The sequence below is a fragment of the Neoarius graeffei genome, chromosome 15 (genome assembly GCF_027579695.1).
Source record: "Neoarius graeffei isolate fNeoGra1 chromosome 15, fNeoGra1.pri, whole genome shotgun sequence".
NCBI lineage: Eukaryota > Metazoa > Chordata > Actinopteri > Siluriformes > Ariidae > Neoarius > Neoarius graeffei.
Genome location: NC_083583.1, coordinates 42,736,565 through 42,752,500, shown reverse-complemented (window position 1 = coordinate 42,752,500; position 15,936 = coordinate 42,736,565). Strand labels below are relative to the sequence as shown.

Here is a 15,936-nt window from a genome sequence, read left to right as displayed (position 1 = left end):
CTAAATCTGCATTTCTCATCTCATCTCATTATCTGTAGCCGCTTTATCCTTCTACAGGGTCGCGGGCAAGCTGGAGCCTATCCCAGCTGACTACGGGCGAAAGGCGGAGTACACCCTGGACAAGTCGCCAGGTCATCACAGGGCTGACACATAGACACAGACAACCATTCACACTCACATTCACACCTACGCTCAATTTAGAGTCACCAGTTAACCTAACCTGCATGTCTTTGGACTGTGGGGGAAACCGGAGCACCCGGAGGAAACCCACGCGGACACGGGGAGAACATGCAAACTCCACACAGAAAGGCCCTCGCCGGCCACGGGGCTCGAACCCAGGACCTTCTTGCTGTGAGGCGACAGCGCTAACCACTACACCACCGTGCCGCCATCTGCATTTCTGACATCACAATTACATAGACATACAGTGGCCTTCACAATTATTGGCACCCCTGCATTCGATACTCTGTACCACCTCCCTTTGCCAGTAAAACAGCACGGAGTCTTCTATAACATTTTATAAGGTTGGAGATGCAGGGCATCTGAGACCACTCCTCTTTACACAGTCTCTCCACATCATCCAGGGTCCCAAACCCTCTCTTGTGCTCTTCAGCTCAGCCCACAGATTTTCAGTGGTGTTCAGGTCAGGGGACTGAGATGGCCATGGCAGAAGTTTGATTCTATGGTCAGTGAACCATTTTTGTGTTGATTTGCTTTGGATCATTGTCCTGCTGGAAGATCCAATGATGACCCAGTTGTAGTTTCCTGGCAAAAGCAGACAGATTTTGATTTAAAATTTTCTGGTATTTCATGGAGTCCATGATGCCACGTACTCCAACAAGGTTTCCAGGGCCTTTGGAAGAAAAACAGTCTCAAAACATCACAGAACCGCCACCATATTTTACAGTTGGGATCGGGTTCTTTTAATTATAACCATCCTTCTTTTTAAACCAAACACACCTTGAGTGTTTTATTGCCAAAAAGCTCCATTTTTGTTACATCAGACCATAGAACACTGTTCCAGTCAAATATTATTTTTAATTTATTTTTTCCCTTCTGGCAAACCTTCCAAATCTGTTGGCATGGAGGTGGAGTCTGATGGTGGTTTTGGAGACTTGGAAATCCCAAGATGTTACTTTTTCTTGTAACTCCCCAACAGTGAACACCAATAATGGTGGCACATGCATTTTTGATGAAAATACTTATTTCTTGAGGTATTTGTTTTTATTTATTAAAGGTTGGATTTTTCTCTTTTTTTCTGACCCTTTTCACTAATCTTTACAAGGGGTGCCAATGATTGTGGACTGTGTGTGTGATCTAGTTATTCGCTGCTGCTGTTATTCTCGGCTGTGTCCCAAATTGTGCTAAACCCTGCAGCTCTTTACTGATGCTAACTTTGACCGTGAAGGTGCATAAAACCAGCGCATGTAGGACGGTGTTGTTGTTTTGTATGGCTCAGTGGGTTGCATGCACAAATCCTCAATGGTGCCATTGCTGTTATGTCACATGATGATAATAGCTGCCTCCATGACAGGGCGACAAAGAAATGTGGCTTTTCATTTCATGTGAGTGTACATTATATAAGAGAGTGTCATGACGACAAATCACTTTTACATATACAGTGGTGCTTGAAAGTTTGTGAACCCTTTAGAATTTTCTATATTTCTGCATAAATATGACCTAAAACATCATCAGATTTTCACACAAGTCCTAAAAGTAGATAAAGAGAACCCAGTTAAACAAATGAGACAAAAATATTATACTTGGTCATTTATTTATTGAGGAAAATGATCCAATATTACATATCTGTGAGGGGCAAAAGTATGTGAACCTTTGCTTTCAGTATCTGGTGTGACCCCCTTGTGCAGCAATAACTGCAACTAAATGTTTCCGGTAACTGTTGATCAGTCCTGCACACCGGCTTGGAGGAATTTTAGCCCGTTCCTCCATACAGAACAGCTTCAACTCTGGGATGTTGGTGGGTTTCCTCACATGAACTGCTCGCTTCAGGTCCTTCCACAACATTTTGATTGGATTAAGGTCAGGACTTTGACTTGGCCATTCCAAAACATTCTTCTTTAACCATTCTTTAGTAGAACAACTTGTGTGTTTAGGGTCGTTGTCTTGCTGCATGACCCACCTTCTCTTGAGATTCAGTTCACGGACAGATGTCCTGACATTTTCCTTTAGAATTCGCTGGTATAATTCAGAATTCATTGTTCCATCAATGATGGCAAGCCATCCTGGCCCAGATGCAGCAAAACAAGCCCAAACCATGATACTACCACCACCATGTTTCACAGATGGTATAAGGTTCTTATGTTGGAATGCAGTGTTTTCCTTTCTCCAAACATAACACTTCTCATTTAAACCAAAAAGTTCTATTTTGGTCTCCTCTGTCCACAAAACATTTTTCCAATAGCCTTCTGGCTTGTCCACGTGATCTTTAGCAAACTGCAGATGAGCAGCAATGTTGTTTTTTGGAGAGCAGTGGCTTTCTCCTTGCAACCCTGCCATGCACACCATTGTTGTGCAGTGTTCTCCTGATGGTGGACTCATGAACATTAACATTAGCCAATGGGAGAGAGGCCTTCAGTTGCTTAGAAGTTACCCTGGGGTCCTTTGTGACCTCGCCAACTATTACACGCCTTGCTTTTGGAGTGATCTTTGTTGGTCGACCACTCCTGGGGAGGGTAACAATGGTCTTGAATTTCCTCCATTTGTACACAATCTGTCTGACTGTGGATTGGTGGAGTCCAAACTCTTTAGAGATGGTTTTGTAACCCTTTCCAGCCTGATGAGCATCAACAATGCTTTTTCTGAGGTCCTCAGAAATCTCCTTTGTTCGTGCCATGATACACTTCCACAAACATGTGTTGTGAAGATCAGACTTTGATAGATCCCTGTTCTTTAAATAAAACAGGGTGCCCACTCACACCTGATTGTCATCCCATTGACTGAAAACACCTGACGCTAATTTCACCTTCAAATTAACTGCTAATCCTAGAGGTTCACATACTTTTGCCACTCACAGATATGTAATATTGGATCATTTTCCTCAATAAATAAATGAGCAAGTATAATATTTTTGTCTCATTTGTTTAACTGGGTTCTCTTTATCTACTTTTAGGACTTGTGTGAAAATCTGATGATGTTTTAGGTCATATTTATGCAGAAATATAGAAAATTCTAAAGGGTTCACAAACTTTGAAGCACCACTGTATTTATATGCACATGCTTACCGTTTTCTTAGGAACACCTGTACGCCTACTGCTTCATGCAGTGATCCACTCAGCCAATCCTGTGACAGCAGCATAGTACATAAAATCATGCAGATACGGGTCATGAGTTTCAGTTAATCACATCAGTGATCAGGATGCAGAAAATGTGATCTGGGATTTTCACGCACAACAGATTCTGGAGTTTAACAGAATGGTGCAAAATTCAATAAACAATCAGTGAGCAGCAGTTCTTCAGACGGTCACTGGAGAATGGACAGACTGCTTTGAGCTGACAGGAAAGCTATGGTTACTCAAATAACCATTCTGTAACCGTGGTGAACAGAATATTATCTCAGAATGCACAATAGCTTGGCAGAAGACCACACTGGGTTCCTCTGCTGTCAGTAAAGAGCAGGACTCTGAGGCTACAGTGTCCACAGATTCACCAAATCTGGACAGTTTGGAAAGATTTGAACCTTCAATTGTCCGGTGTTGATGAGCCTGTGAAATCTGTAGCCTCAGATTCCTGTACTACATAGCTGATATAACTACGATGTAGTTGAGAGAATTGGTAGTGGAGCTCCATACTTAAGAGAATATGGTAATGTGGTAACCTTATTTTAGATGTCTTTCGTGACCATGCGATGTCCATACGAACGACGAACATGTACCACCACAGGGAAACCGATCATAAGTGCAAGACAAAGTATCTCAAACACTTGACTACTGGCCAATGAAATTTGTATCTTTATTTACCTAGGATGGATTGGTTTTTATCCAGTGGTTATTTTTAATGTGCTTTTTAAAAAATAAAGTGGGATTATATAATTTTTTTTTTTTTTTATTTAAGGGAAATTTTAATGACCGTTTCATATAAAACTTGTTAAAACAATTTTATTAGTCCACCAGCTTGTTGGACAATTAACACTTTGTCATGTAAGGGTGATAGACGGATGCAAGTGCAGGAAGAGTTTTATTGAAAGCACGCTAGCAAACCGATCCAAAACGGGGACAAGGGCAGAGTTGGAAAATGGGCAGTGATCAAACGAGGCACAGACAGGATATCAGAGGTAATACAATACTCCACAGTCCAAAAACACTAACGGGGTTCAAACCAGAAAAGCGATACAAAATACAAGGCTTGGTAACATCAGGCACAGGGTACAGAATTTCTACTTCACAAAGTCTGTGTGTTACTGAGAGTCCTTGTATGCATGCACTGTGATTGCACTCTAATCAGGACCAGGTGCATGGTAATTGGTCCTAATGGCGCTATGTGTGCGCCAACATGCATGGATGTGATGTATGTAACCAGACAGCTGTTTGGCATATCAAGTTTGATATTCTATCGTAGCTATATAGTAATGATGTAAGAAGACGCTGGTTCACTGCTGTCCACCAGACACCCAGCAGAGCCACACCATAATAAATGTCATGGTGTTGTTTCTGGCACATGGCGTGGGGAAGCCATGGCCTAATGGTTAGAGAAGCACCTCTGTGTAGAGTCATAAAGACGTAGCTTTTTATGAAGGGGGAAACCTTAGAAGTCTCCTGTAAATTATTTTTAAATGAATTCTTATCCAGTTTTAATAAATGAGGCTCAGTTGTTTGTTTGTTTTTTTTGTAGATTATATTTTATAATTGTCGGTCTTATTTCTGTTCTTTTTTTCATGTTTGTTGTTTCTTGACAACTGTTTAAAAAAAAAAAGCGAGATGCCTTGGTGTTCGCTGAAATCTTCTTGATTCTAAAGTCCTCCGTGCTTAAATTATAGAGAGGGGGGATGGAAAACACAATGAGGCTAGGCTGAAGTTTATTTCTGGTTCAGTATCGGTTTCATCTTTCTTTGTGTTGCACTTCAGGTGAGGGTGAGTTATTGAGCCGTGTGTCATGGTCTCGTCTTAGTTTTACTCTTTGAAGTGTTTCATGTCGAAACAAGCTGGTATGCTGGCCATGAAGAGAATGTGCACAGAGACCAGTGCTGTGTATTATGCATTTCCTTATCGGGGGGGAGGTGTCATGTTGCAGGCCCCACCCCCTCTACCTGCCCTCTAGGAATGTAGTGAGCAGGTGAGAGCATGCTCAAGCTGAGTCACTCTTCCTCTAAGTCAGGGAGTGGGAAGAAAAAAACCAAGGCCTTCGATCAGCGTACTCTTGGCACCGTTCTTGTCTTGCTCATGGAGCTGTTTTGAGTCTCTTTTGCTGCATGTTGATGCTTTGCACCTGTAACTCTACAGGAGGGCTTTTATCATTTAAACGTGTTGTTTGTTTTTAGAAGGTGGACATGGAGGAAATGACGATATGGGAGCAGCACACGGTGACGCTAAACAAAGTAAGGTTTTTTTTGTTGTTGTTGGTTTGTTTGTTTTTCCTTTCAGCTTTCCTACACTTTTGCCTCTCCTTTAGAAGTCCTAAAGAGTTAAGAAAGAGGGTGAAACTTGGTACACGATGGCAAGGAAATGTAAAAGCAAGAGCGTATTTGCTAGCCAGTGGCTCACCAGAGCAGTACTTTTTATCTCACTAGGACACACCCTGCATTTTTGAATGTCTCATATCATGTGATCCACTTATTCTGTTAGAATATGCAGATTTTTCACATTCTCTTGCGTCATTCTTTCTCCACACCCCTCTTTTTTTTTTTTTTTTGTTATAGGATCCCAAGTTTGGATTTGGTTTTGCCATCTCGGGCGGGAGAGACAAGCCAAACCCAGCCAGTGGGGACACGGCTGTGATCGTCTCTGATGTGGTGTCTGGCGGCCCAGCTATGGGCAGACTCCAGTGAGTTCCTCTTGTGTATATATCACTTCCTCCTGCACCTCCAGGCTAATCCTGTCCAACCTGTCATGTTGTCATGAAAAACCTACAAGCCCAAACACCTAAGCATGCTGTGTTTAAACATGGCATAATTTTCCAGCCTTGTAAAATGAAAAAATGTATTCTGTTTGATTATAAAATATAGAGCGGTGTGTTATTGTGTTACAGGCTGTTGTCTCTTTAAGTAAGAAAATATCTGCAAACTTAATGTGACGCGGTCCTTATCAGGAAGCAGCAGAGCATATTATGCCATCTTTTTTTTTTTTTCCTCCTTTTTTGTGTTTACATTAGCTTTGTATTAACTGTAAAGTCCTACTGTGGGCGTTTGAAACTTTTGGCGTAGTTCTATCTTATCTAAGAGATCTCCTGAATCATTTTACCCACTGTTGCCAGTTTGTGCAGATTTCCCAACTGATTTTTAATTTATTTGTCTGGACAAAGTGTGCGCGCGCGTGTGTGTTTTTGATTGTTTTGTTTATTTATTTATATAAAATTAGTGGAATTATATAAAATAAATAATTTCCTTGAGGGAACCCTCCCGAAGGGATCAAAGTTTTATCTAATATAATATAATTGGAAGCAATTTCAAAATATCAAATGATTAAACCACTAATCAGTCTGGCAACCCCATCCATCCACTTATCCTACTGAGGATCACGGATAGCTGGAGTCAATCCCTGCTGACTTTGGGTGAGAGGTGGGGTTCGCCCTGGTCGGGTCACCAATCTGACACAGGGCTAACGACAGCTATTCACTCACATTCACCCCATGAGTAATTTAGGCCAAGTTTACATTAGACCGTATCTGTCTCGTTTTCTTCGCGGATGCACTGTCCGTTTACATTAAACCGCCTGGAAACGCCGGGAAACGGGAATCCGCCAGGGTCCACGTATTCAACCCAGATCGTGTCTGGTCCGGTGCTGTGTAAACATTGAGAATACGCGGATACGCTGTGCTGAGCTCTAGCTGGCGTCGTCATTGGACAATGTCACTGTGACCTCCACCTTCCTGATTCGCTGGCGTTGGTCATGTGACGCGACTGCTGAAAAACGGCGCGGACTTCTGCCTTGTATCACCTTTCATTAAAGAGTATAAAAGTATGAAAATACTGCAAATACTGATGCAAATACTGCCCATTGTGTAGTTATGATTGTCTTTAGGCTTGCCATCCTGCCACTTGCAAGTGGTAAGTGATATGCACTGGGATCACACACAGCGGCTCAGTCCCGAATCACAGCTTGTGCACTTCACTCGCGCGCTCTGTGAGCTGCGCAAGGCCGGAGTGCGCACCCTCCAGAGGGCACTCGCTGTTCAGGGCGGAGTGATTTGGAGCGCAGGATGCCTGCGGAGCCGAGCGTATCCGTGTATTGGTGTTGCTGTGTGCACGCAATTCGTGTATTGGTGTTGCTGTGTGCACACTAATCGTTTTTAAAAACGTTAATCTGATGATCCGCTGATACGGTCTAATGTAAACATGGGCTTAGAGTAGCCAGTTGACCGAATCCACATGGAGTTTGGACTGTTTGAGCACCCAGAGGAAGCCTATGCAGGAACAAGGAGAACATGTAAACTCCACACACAGGTTCCAGTCAGTCAGCAGGTTCGAACCCAGGACTTTCTTGCTGGGAGGTGACAGTGCTAACCACTGTGATGCCCCTTGTTATACTCCATGAGTAGTGCTCTTTTTCTTGTTGCTCATAAATGCTAGCATAGTTGGTGAAAAATCCAGATTAAAATGTACATAATTCCATAATGAAATGTTATTATACTCTCATCTGTACAGCACACGGGATCAGATAGTCATGGTGAATGGGGTGTCAATGGAGAACACCACTTCACACTACACCATTCAGCACCTCAAGAGCTGTGGCAAAACGGCCAACATTGTGAGTAAAACCACCCACAAAACCAGTGCTTCATCTGCTACTCGGCAGGCTCTGGTCTCTGGTTTCCTTCTGTAGTAAGATTCTGTGTTTTACATGAAAGGTTACTGAGAGACCAAACTATTCATATTGATGAAGGAATTAACGTGGCTGGTGTCGTCTTTTGCAGACAGTGAAGAGGCCTCGCACAATACAGGTCCCGGTCAGTGGCAGGCCCACACGAGCTTCATCACATTCAAACCTGCTGGACAATGACCGATATGAGCGGAGACCTCGGCGTGGGTCGGACTCGGAGTATGGGCGGCGTCCTCGGAGTATCACACCTGAACGCAATGGCCACGACCTGGCACTTATGTCAGGTTTCAAGAGGCTACCCAATCAGGACACTTCAGATAAACCTGTCAGAGCCACGCTAGTGAAGCTGAAACCTACAGACGGTGAGGGGATGAGCCATATGAACGCTTACAGGTTTTATTTATCCCTTAGAGTGCCGATTCCCAACCTTGGTCCTGGAGTATGTCCTGTTATGCACGCCATAGTGTTTGTAAGCAGGGAAAACAGAGAGTACTCCAGGACCACGGTTGAGAAGCTGTACTGTACTCGATTTAGATAGCATACATGTATTCTATGAGCCATTTATCTAACAAATGTGCAGGTAATTATGGTACACTAATGTATATTGCAAAACAAACATAAATGCTTTGTTTTCTGTGCAAAATTTCACTCTCTTAGAGTATGGGATGAAGTTAGGGAGTCAGATTTTCATCAAGCACATGACTCCCACTGGTCTGGCTGCTAAAGAAGGCACACTGCAGGAGGGAGATCTCGTTCTCAAGGTGAGATGCTTTCATTCACAAGGTATAATGCTCTTGAATACTGCTTGAACCTGATTATTGATTTAAAAATGTTAATAATATCTAAAAAATAAATGAAATCGTCCTTAGATTAACGGAATGACGACAGAGAACCTCTCCCTGCTGGAAACCAAGCACTTGGTGGAGAAATCGAGAGGTAAACTCAGCATGGTGGTCCTGAGGGACAGCAGAAAGTTCCTGGTCAGTATCCCTGAGGTGCAGGACAGCCCTCCAAACAGTGCTGAGGAGAGGGGTGGCGGCGGCAGCAGCTCAGAGCTGGAGGGTGAGTCACTAAATTTAAAAATAAAAATCTCAAACTCGCTGCAATGTCTATTCTGAATGAATGTGCTTTTATAAATGCCAGAAAACATGCATAAATTTTATTTCCCGTCAGACATTTCTGATCTGGATATGGACGTCCCCATTCGGAATCGATCATCTCGTGCGCCGACCCGAGAGCGTCGCACACGCAGGTAAACGGCACACTCCTAACAGTCAGTCCTGTGACGCCGAAGGTGGAAATGGCCCATATAGAAATGTCTGTTGTGTTTCAGAACCCGAGGTGAGGCTCCTCCTTCCTCAAAAGCTCGTGATTCACCCCATCTGCGCTCCAACAGGTCACAGCCAAGTTCCTATGCAATGCCTCGACGCAGAGGTCAGTTTGTCTTAACCGTTATTGAAACAAACACACTGATCAGTCAGGTTTTTCACTCGTCACTCAAGATCTGGCAGCCGTTTTGTGTATAATCTGATATGCATGTGTCAAAGATGAGTTGTTTTTTCTTGTGTCCCCCCACCCCAAAGGCTGTCCATTTAGCAAAAAAAAGATTTATATGAATAAACTTTCTATTGCATCATTCTGCTCTGTAAAGGAAAGAGGATTTCAAAAACTAATGAAAGGAAAGATGTTCTGAATATAGATAACAGTTTGTTTATAATCATCGTCATCATCAAAATCCTATAATGATTTTATTACCTGGTTCATGCGCAGTCTCGTCAGAGTCAGAATCAGACCACAGCAGATCCCCTCCTCCGGCTAAACACGACAGCCTTGACAGTCGAGACCGGTACAGGTAAAGTTTCACAACAGGCTTCAAACATCACCTCTGAACTGCTCTACACATTCCTATTACATCACATTAACTTGTATAGAGATCTTGCAGTCACGTGACCGGAAAGTACACAGACGCCATCTTGTCGGTAAAAAACACCGCTGAATACTGCTGCACTCGTGTACAGAATGGATCAATTTCAACCGACGGACTACACGGCTCATTTTTCTAATGAACAGATAACTAGATATATGTCTAAAATAAACGATCTACAGATTAGTGACCCTTATGGCTTACCGGACGTAGTTTTCACGACCGTGTCAGTGGATATTGAACTGCCAGAGGTGGAATACCCAGACATGTATAATTACCTCATTAACTTTCCCTCGCTGTTCAGTGGTGAAGCACTGCGTGCTTATAAATCTCTGGACAGTTATCTTTACAGAAATTCAGGATTTGTCAGCCCCCCCTAAGATGTGGCATCTTGTAAAGAAGAAAATAATCCTCATTGGATGGGTAAGTCACTTAAGTATTACTAGTACTGCACTGACCAGCCGATTATACACTAAGTAACTTTAAAAACGCACATTGATAAAACTTGCTGAATTCGTGCTGAGTTTATCTCAAGAAGAAAAGAAATATATCACAATGGAAAAATAACTTCGTTCCGCCCGAATAAGTTCCAAATCTGTGCTCAAATCAGAATTTAAGGGAGTTGTACTCAATAACGTACAATATGACTCGGGTAGTCAATGACATGGACAGGCTTTAATTTTCAGACAAATTTTGCATACACTGTACACACACAATCTTGCCTATAAATACCCGGGGGAAATGATGGGAAAATTGTCATTATTGAAGATGCCACGCCTAAGCCAAAATCAACGTGAACAGGCCATCGGGATGTTGCGTGCCGGAAGTACACAGACAGAGGTCGCCCGGCACTTCGGTGTTCATCATTCGACCATTTCCCGTTTGAGTCAGCGTTACAGACAGACAGGGAGCACCAGGGATCGTCCACGCCCTGGTCAGCCTCGAGTCACGACGCCAGTTCAGGATCAGCACATCAGGCTAGCTCACCTCCGTGACAGATTCCTGACACCCTCAGTCACTGCTGCTGAGACCCCTGGACGACACAGACCCAGAATCTCCAGCATGACGGTCCGAACATGGACCAACTGTCACTTTGAATTTTTTTATTGTGAATTAATTCTTGAGTTTGACAATAAATGTCCTTTATCGATGTTTCAAGATGTGTGTGCATTACATACAATATCATAAATTTCAAATATATGCATGGATCTAAAATGATATCGTGTTGAATTCCATTGTGCGTTTTTAAAGTTACTTAGTATAGAATAGAATAAGGTAATTCCAGCTGTAATTCCAAATTGTCCATTTTGTTTACCATGGATCTGGCGTTGGAGAGAGAGGCTTAGCAGTGGAGGTTTGAGTGGCTGTTTTCTGAGCTTAGTCAACAGGCCGGCTCTACAGCCTCACTTTTGCTTCCTCTCCCGCCGCCGCCGCCTCCTTCGCTTTGCTTCCGATAACAATCCACGGAGACCCCGCTGGTCTCGCTATCTCGTCCGGAATGTGGTGTTTTTTTGTTTTTTTCCTCGTCCGGAATGTTGTGCATGCGATGGAAATCGCTACAAACCGTCATTTTCTGCTGGAAACCAATGTCCAGTAAGTCCATACGGTTGTAGTGGATATTGAAGTCCGGTACAGACGAACAACACGCAAAAATACACACAAAAAACATAAAAAAAACGTGCACAGGTAGGGAGAGCTTGTAGCCACAGCCATTGTAGTAGAATTGTATATAGTAGGGTTTTCCAGAAGAAAAGGTAGAAGTAGAAGGCGGAAATATGGCGTTTGACCGACAAGATGACGTCTGTCACAATCTGGATCAGCTGTGACGTCACATGCAAGTGCTCCATAATGAAATGCGTACCGGTTTTAATGTGAGAGTAAATGAGTAGTTGTCATTACAGAGTGCTCTCAGGGGTATCAGCACTGCCAAATCCTCGAGCTTCTCCTGTCCCTTATAACTGGAATGCTCCTCGCAGCTCCTACTCATTGCCACGGCCACGCAAAGGTCTGTCCCAAACGCTTTTTTTTTTTTTTTTTTAAGAATTTAGTCAACAATCAGCAAAGTTATATTTAAAATTTCCCCTCATAGAATATTTGATTTGCCTTGAAATCTGATCCTATTAAAATGGTCAATAGCCAGAAGCTCGTGCTAAGAAAACGTTCTGCATTACAGTGGTTTCCGAGTCTGATTCAGACCGCAGTGCCTCTCCACCCCCAAGACGGGAGAGTCCCAGGACTGATGGTCACTCCAGATACAAGTAAGAGTTATTACACCCGTAACAGCTCCAAATACATGATTTAGTGACAAACCTGGGGAAGTTAACGCCGAGTGAGTGCCAACCCTCCTAATAGAAGAGCTCTATGGCTTCATTCATCTCGCAAAATAAAGCCATAGAGCTCTTTTATGAGCAGATTTACTACTTCCTCTGAATTAACTTGCCCAGGTTTGTCACTAAACCACATACTTGGAAAACCCCTGCTTTTCCTTGACGTTTTCTCTCTGTAGTGTGTCATGCTCTCGTCATAATGTTGTTTCAACACCCCATCACTGCATTTCAACTAGCAGGTTCTATACCATGTGTATATACCGCAGATTAAATACCATTATCTAGCATATGTGACTAATTTGCTATCTGTTAAAACACACTTGCTGGTTAGTGCTAGTTAGCTATCGAAGTTATTCAGCAAACAGTAATCAGGTTCGAATCCACCCTCAGGTAAGAGGAAAACTGATCAACTACCAGGCTATGATGATGTACACATGTGCATCTTTTTTCTGTTTTCTCGCCGCCTTATGTGTTTTATCTTTTAATGTAAAATATGATTTTCAAAAATACTAATTATATAAAGTTAGTATTTATATTATTTACTAACTGAAATAACTTTTTATTTAGTGCAAGCCTTTTATCCTCAGTAAAGACAGGGGTGGTGGCAGGTTTAGGCTGGATGGATAGATATCAGGCAGGTGATGGGGAATAAATATATCAATATGCTAAAAGATAGTATGCATGATTACTAATGAAGGGAACTGCCATGTTGACATAATTCCATTTTAGCACATTTAACAATAGACAATAGGTTCTCCAGAATGGACCTTTTGCTTTTATTTTCTGTATGTGACCTGATGTGTCTTGTCTGACTCTACAACACTCAGATTGTGACTCTGTCCTTCCCTCCTTTTCCCAGGGTGCTCCCTGACCTTTCTCCGTCCGGCCTGAAGCCATCGTCCCGCAGCCGTTCCCTGGACCTCCTCAGTCACGGTTCCGGTTCTTCCCCTTACAGACCTCGACCACGAGGTGAGACCCTTCCTCTAACGCTTCCGCTGCTTGTCGCCTTCGCCCCACTGTCTTCTCTTTTCACTGCCTCTGGTACGGAATGTAAGATTTAAATCTATAGCTAACGCTTTTTCTACAGATGAGTCCGAGTCCGAGTCAGATGAAAGTTCAGGAGCAGCACTCAGACCAGGAACACTGTCCAGCCAGGACTCGTACAACAGATACAGGTATTGATGAGGGAGGCCTTGCTTCCCCTCCTCATTCAACATGCTGAACTCCAGCAAGAACCTCCTGTACAGGACCATTTATCTACTGTGTGTTCAAGATTGAATTAATTTTATTTTTAATTAAAATTTAACAAATAGATTCTTTTTGTTATGCATGTTTTGTGATATTTAGGTTTTGTGCGTGCATTTTGGTTTGGGTTTTTTTTTTTAAATATTGTTTACATGTTGTGTTTTTTTTTTTTTTTCTCCTTTAAGTTGTTACTCATGCCTGTTTTGCATATTTTTGTAGCATTATGCTGTAGTGTAATACATTTTGTGATCTTAAATAAAAAGAATCAAATCACATTGAATATGTGACTATTTGCATTGATTTTGCTGCGCTAGATGATCACCAGAATTGAATGAAATTTTAATAATTTAAATCGTATCAAAGGTATAGCAAACATAATAACCATAGACGTGATATGATTCAGTCAAGTCATATTAAATTAGGACTATGGTACATGTATGATTTAGAGAATATGTACTGAAAAATCAGCCATAAAATAAACTTTTTCTTATTTATTTTTTTGGTTTAATGTTATAGTTTGGTCACATTTCTCACCAACCATGACTGAAAGCTTAAAACTCCTGATTACTTATTCGGAATTCATCAACATTTTAAAATGTAGATCTACTTTTAATTTGATATAAACAGACATCAGGTTTTGAGGTGAATATCTTGGTGCTTTTAAAAGAACCATTAAACCCTAATGAGAGTCAAAGAATAAATATTATTTTTCTTTTTGTTTGGGAATATATTTATAAGGATATGATTTGAAGGCTGGGAAAATGCCCATATATCTTAAACTGGCTCTGATTAGTTCCTGTACCATTTGCTGTGATAAGCAGTGCCTGTAACGGTGTTATCAGAAGCCAGGCAGTAATACGCCATTTTGCAAATTAAACAAAAACACACACACACACACACACACACACACACACCAACCAAAAAAAAAAAAGGGCACCACCCTATTAATGCTTCTTTAACATTCTCTGTTAATTTTTATCGTCCACATTTCCCTCCATGTTGCTGGCTACAAACAAATTCCACCTTCTCACTCTCTCACCTCTTCCTTATGCTTCGGCAGGGCCACGCCTGAGATAGCACTATCCCCCATGGTTGCGGCCCCAAAATGGTCAAAACCCTCAACACCCATCAAGAGAGGTGAGCATGGTGAAATCGGACACATTTTAGCTAAGTAGATTGGAGAAACTCTTTTGAAAATATATGATGCTGAAATTTATGTTCATGCAGGTCCGTCAGATTCTGACTCTGATGCAAGTTACCCAGTGGTTCCCAGTCCACACGCCACACGTACACACGAGTAAGAATTCCTTAGGCATTAAAACCTTGCAGAAGCAGTTTATATAATAGAATAACTAGAATATTTCCAGACTCTTTTACATTCAATTTCCACACAAGATCAGGACAAATAATAATTTTCTATCTTTGTAAATATACTCCTTTTTTTTCTGAGTTCCATAAATATTTGTATTTCAGCGTTGCTGCTCAAACTCGAGTGCCATCAGTTAAAAGTAGACCAGAGATTCATTACAGAGCCTCCTCACCTCCCAGACCTCCATCTGGTCTGTACACTGTCATTAATGTACCACTCACCTGTTCTGATCTTTACACCTCCATCTTTTGAACACATTTTAATGCCTTGCATTGTTAATCCCCAGACCTCCCTCCGTCTGAGAGAGCACCTTCTCCACTCAGGAGATCAGGCAGCACTGATAACGACAGCAATCATAGGTACTTTTCAAACACAATACATGTATTTAACTTTCCAGCTTTTTGTAAGCACTAAACTGAGGTTAATGAAGTTAGCCATGGAACCCTGAATTTTGCTTTCACTTCATACTCTAGCTTCAAATTATATCTTTTTTTTTTTAATGAAATTATATTTTGAAAGAGGAGGAATAGTCTGTATTTACACACAGTGTCACTGTATGAACATTCACACTACCAGGCACAGTGGGTGGTAAAAGAGAGCAACTGGACTTGCTTGAAGATTCTTGAAGACATTTCACCTCTCATCCGAAAGGCTTCTTCAGTTCTGTCTGACTAATAGGGAGTATCAGGTATTTATCCTCTCATGGATGAAAAGCAATCCTAAGGTGTCATTGAGGCCAAGTTTACATTAGGCCGTATCTGTCTCGTTTTCTTCGCGGATGCACTGTCCGTTCACATTAAAACGCCGGGAAACGGGAATCCGCCAGGGCCCACGTATTCAACCCAGTTCGTATCTGATCCGGTGCTGTGTAAACATTGAGATACGAGGATACACTGTGCTGAGCTCTAGCTGACGTCGTCATTGGACAACATCACTGTGACATCCACCTTCCTGATTCGCTGGCGTTGGTCATGTGACGCAACTGCTGAAAAACAGCGCGGACTTCCGCCTTGTATCACCTTTCATTAAAGAGTATAAAAGTATGAAAATACTGCAAATACTGATACAAATACTGCCCAT

At 42.1% G+C, this 15,936-nt stretch overlaps 1 protein-coding gene across 3 annotated transcripts in view; it reads left to right on the top strand.

Moving 5' to 3' along the window:
* tjp3 (tight junction protein 3) overlaps window positions 1-15,936 on the top strand; it is a 43,113-nt gene that overhangs the window by 10,126 nt on the left and 17,051 nt on the right. For all 3 annotated transcript variants that reach the window (XM_060941365.1, XM_060941366.1, XM_060941364.1), the window contains 17 exons: window positions 5,495-5,551; window positions 5,873-5,997; window positions 7,817-7,919; window positions 8,086-8,353; window positions 8,649-8,752; window positions 8,861-9,053; window positions 9,165-9,243; window positions 9,325-9,425; window positions 9,762-9,843; window positions 11,817-11,920; window positions 12,089-12,173; window positions 13,102-13,211; window positions 13,330-13,417; window positions 14,548-14,624; window positions 14,715-14,784; window positions 14,961-15,046; window positions 15,143-15,215. In XM_060941365.1, the coding sequence (XP_060797348.1) occupies window positions 5,504-5,551; window positions 5,873-5,997; window positions 7,817-7,919; window positions 8,086-8,353; window positions 8,649-8,752; window positions 8,861-9,053; window positions 9,165-9,243; window positions 9,325-9,425; window positions 9,762-9,843; window positions 11,817-11,920; window positions 12,089-12,173; window positions 13,102-13,211; window positions 13,330-13,417; window positions 14,548-14,624; window positions 14,715-14,784; window positions 14,961-15,046; window positions 15,143-15,215 (1,796 nt within the window). In that variant the 5' untranslated portion in view covers window positions 5,495-5,503. The remainder of the gene's footprint in view (window positions 1-5,494; window positions 5,552-5,872; window positions 5,998-7,816; window positions 7,920-8,085; window positions 8,354-8,648; window positions 8,753-8,860; window positions 9,054-9,164; window positions 9,244-9,324; window positions 9,426-9,761; window positions 9,844-11,816; window positions 11,921-12,088; window positions 12,174-13,101; window positions 13,212-13,329; window positions 13,418-14,547; window positions 14,625-14,714; window positions 14,785-14,960; window positions 15,047-15,142; window positions 15,216-15,936) is intronic.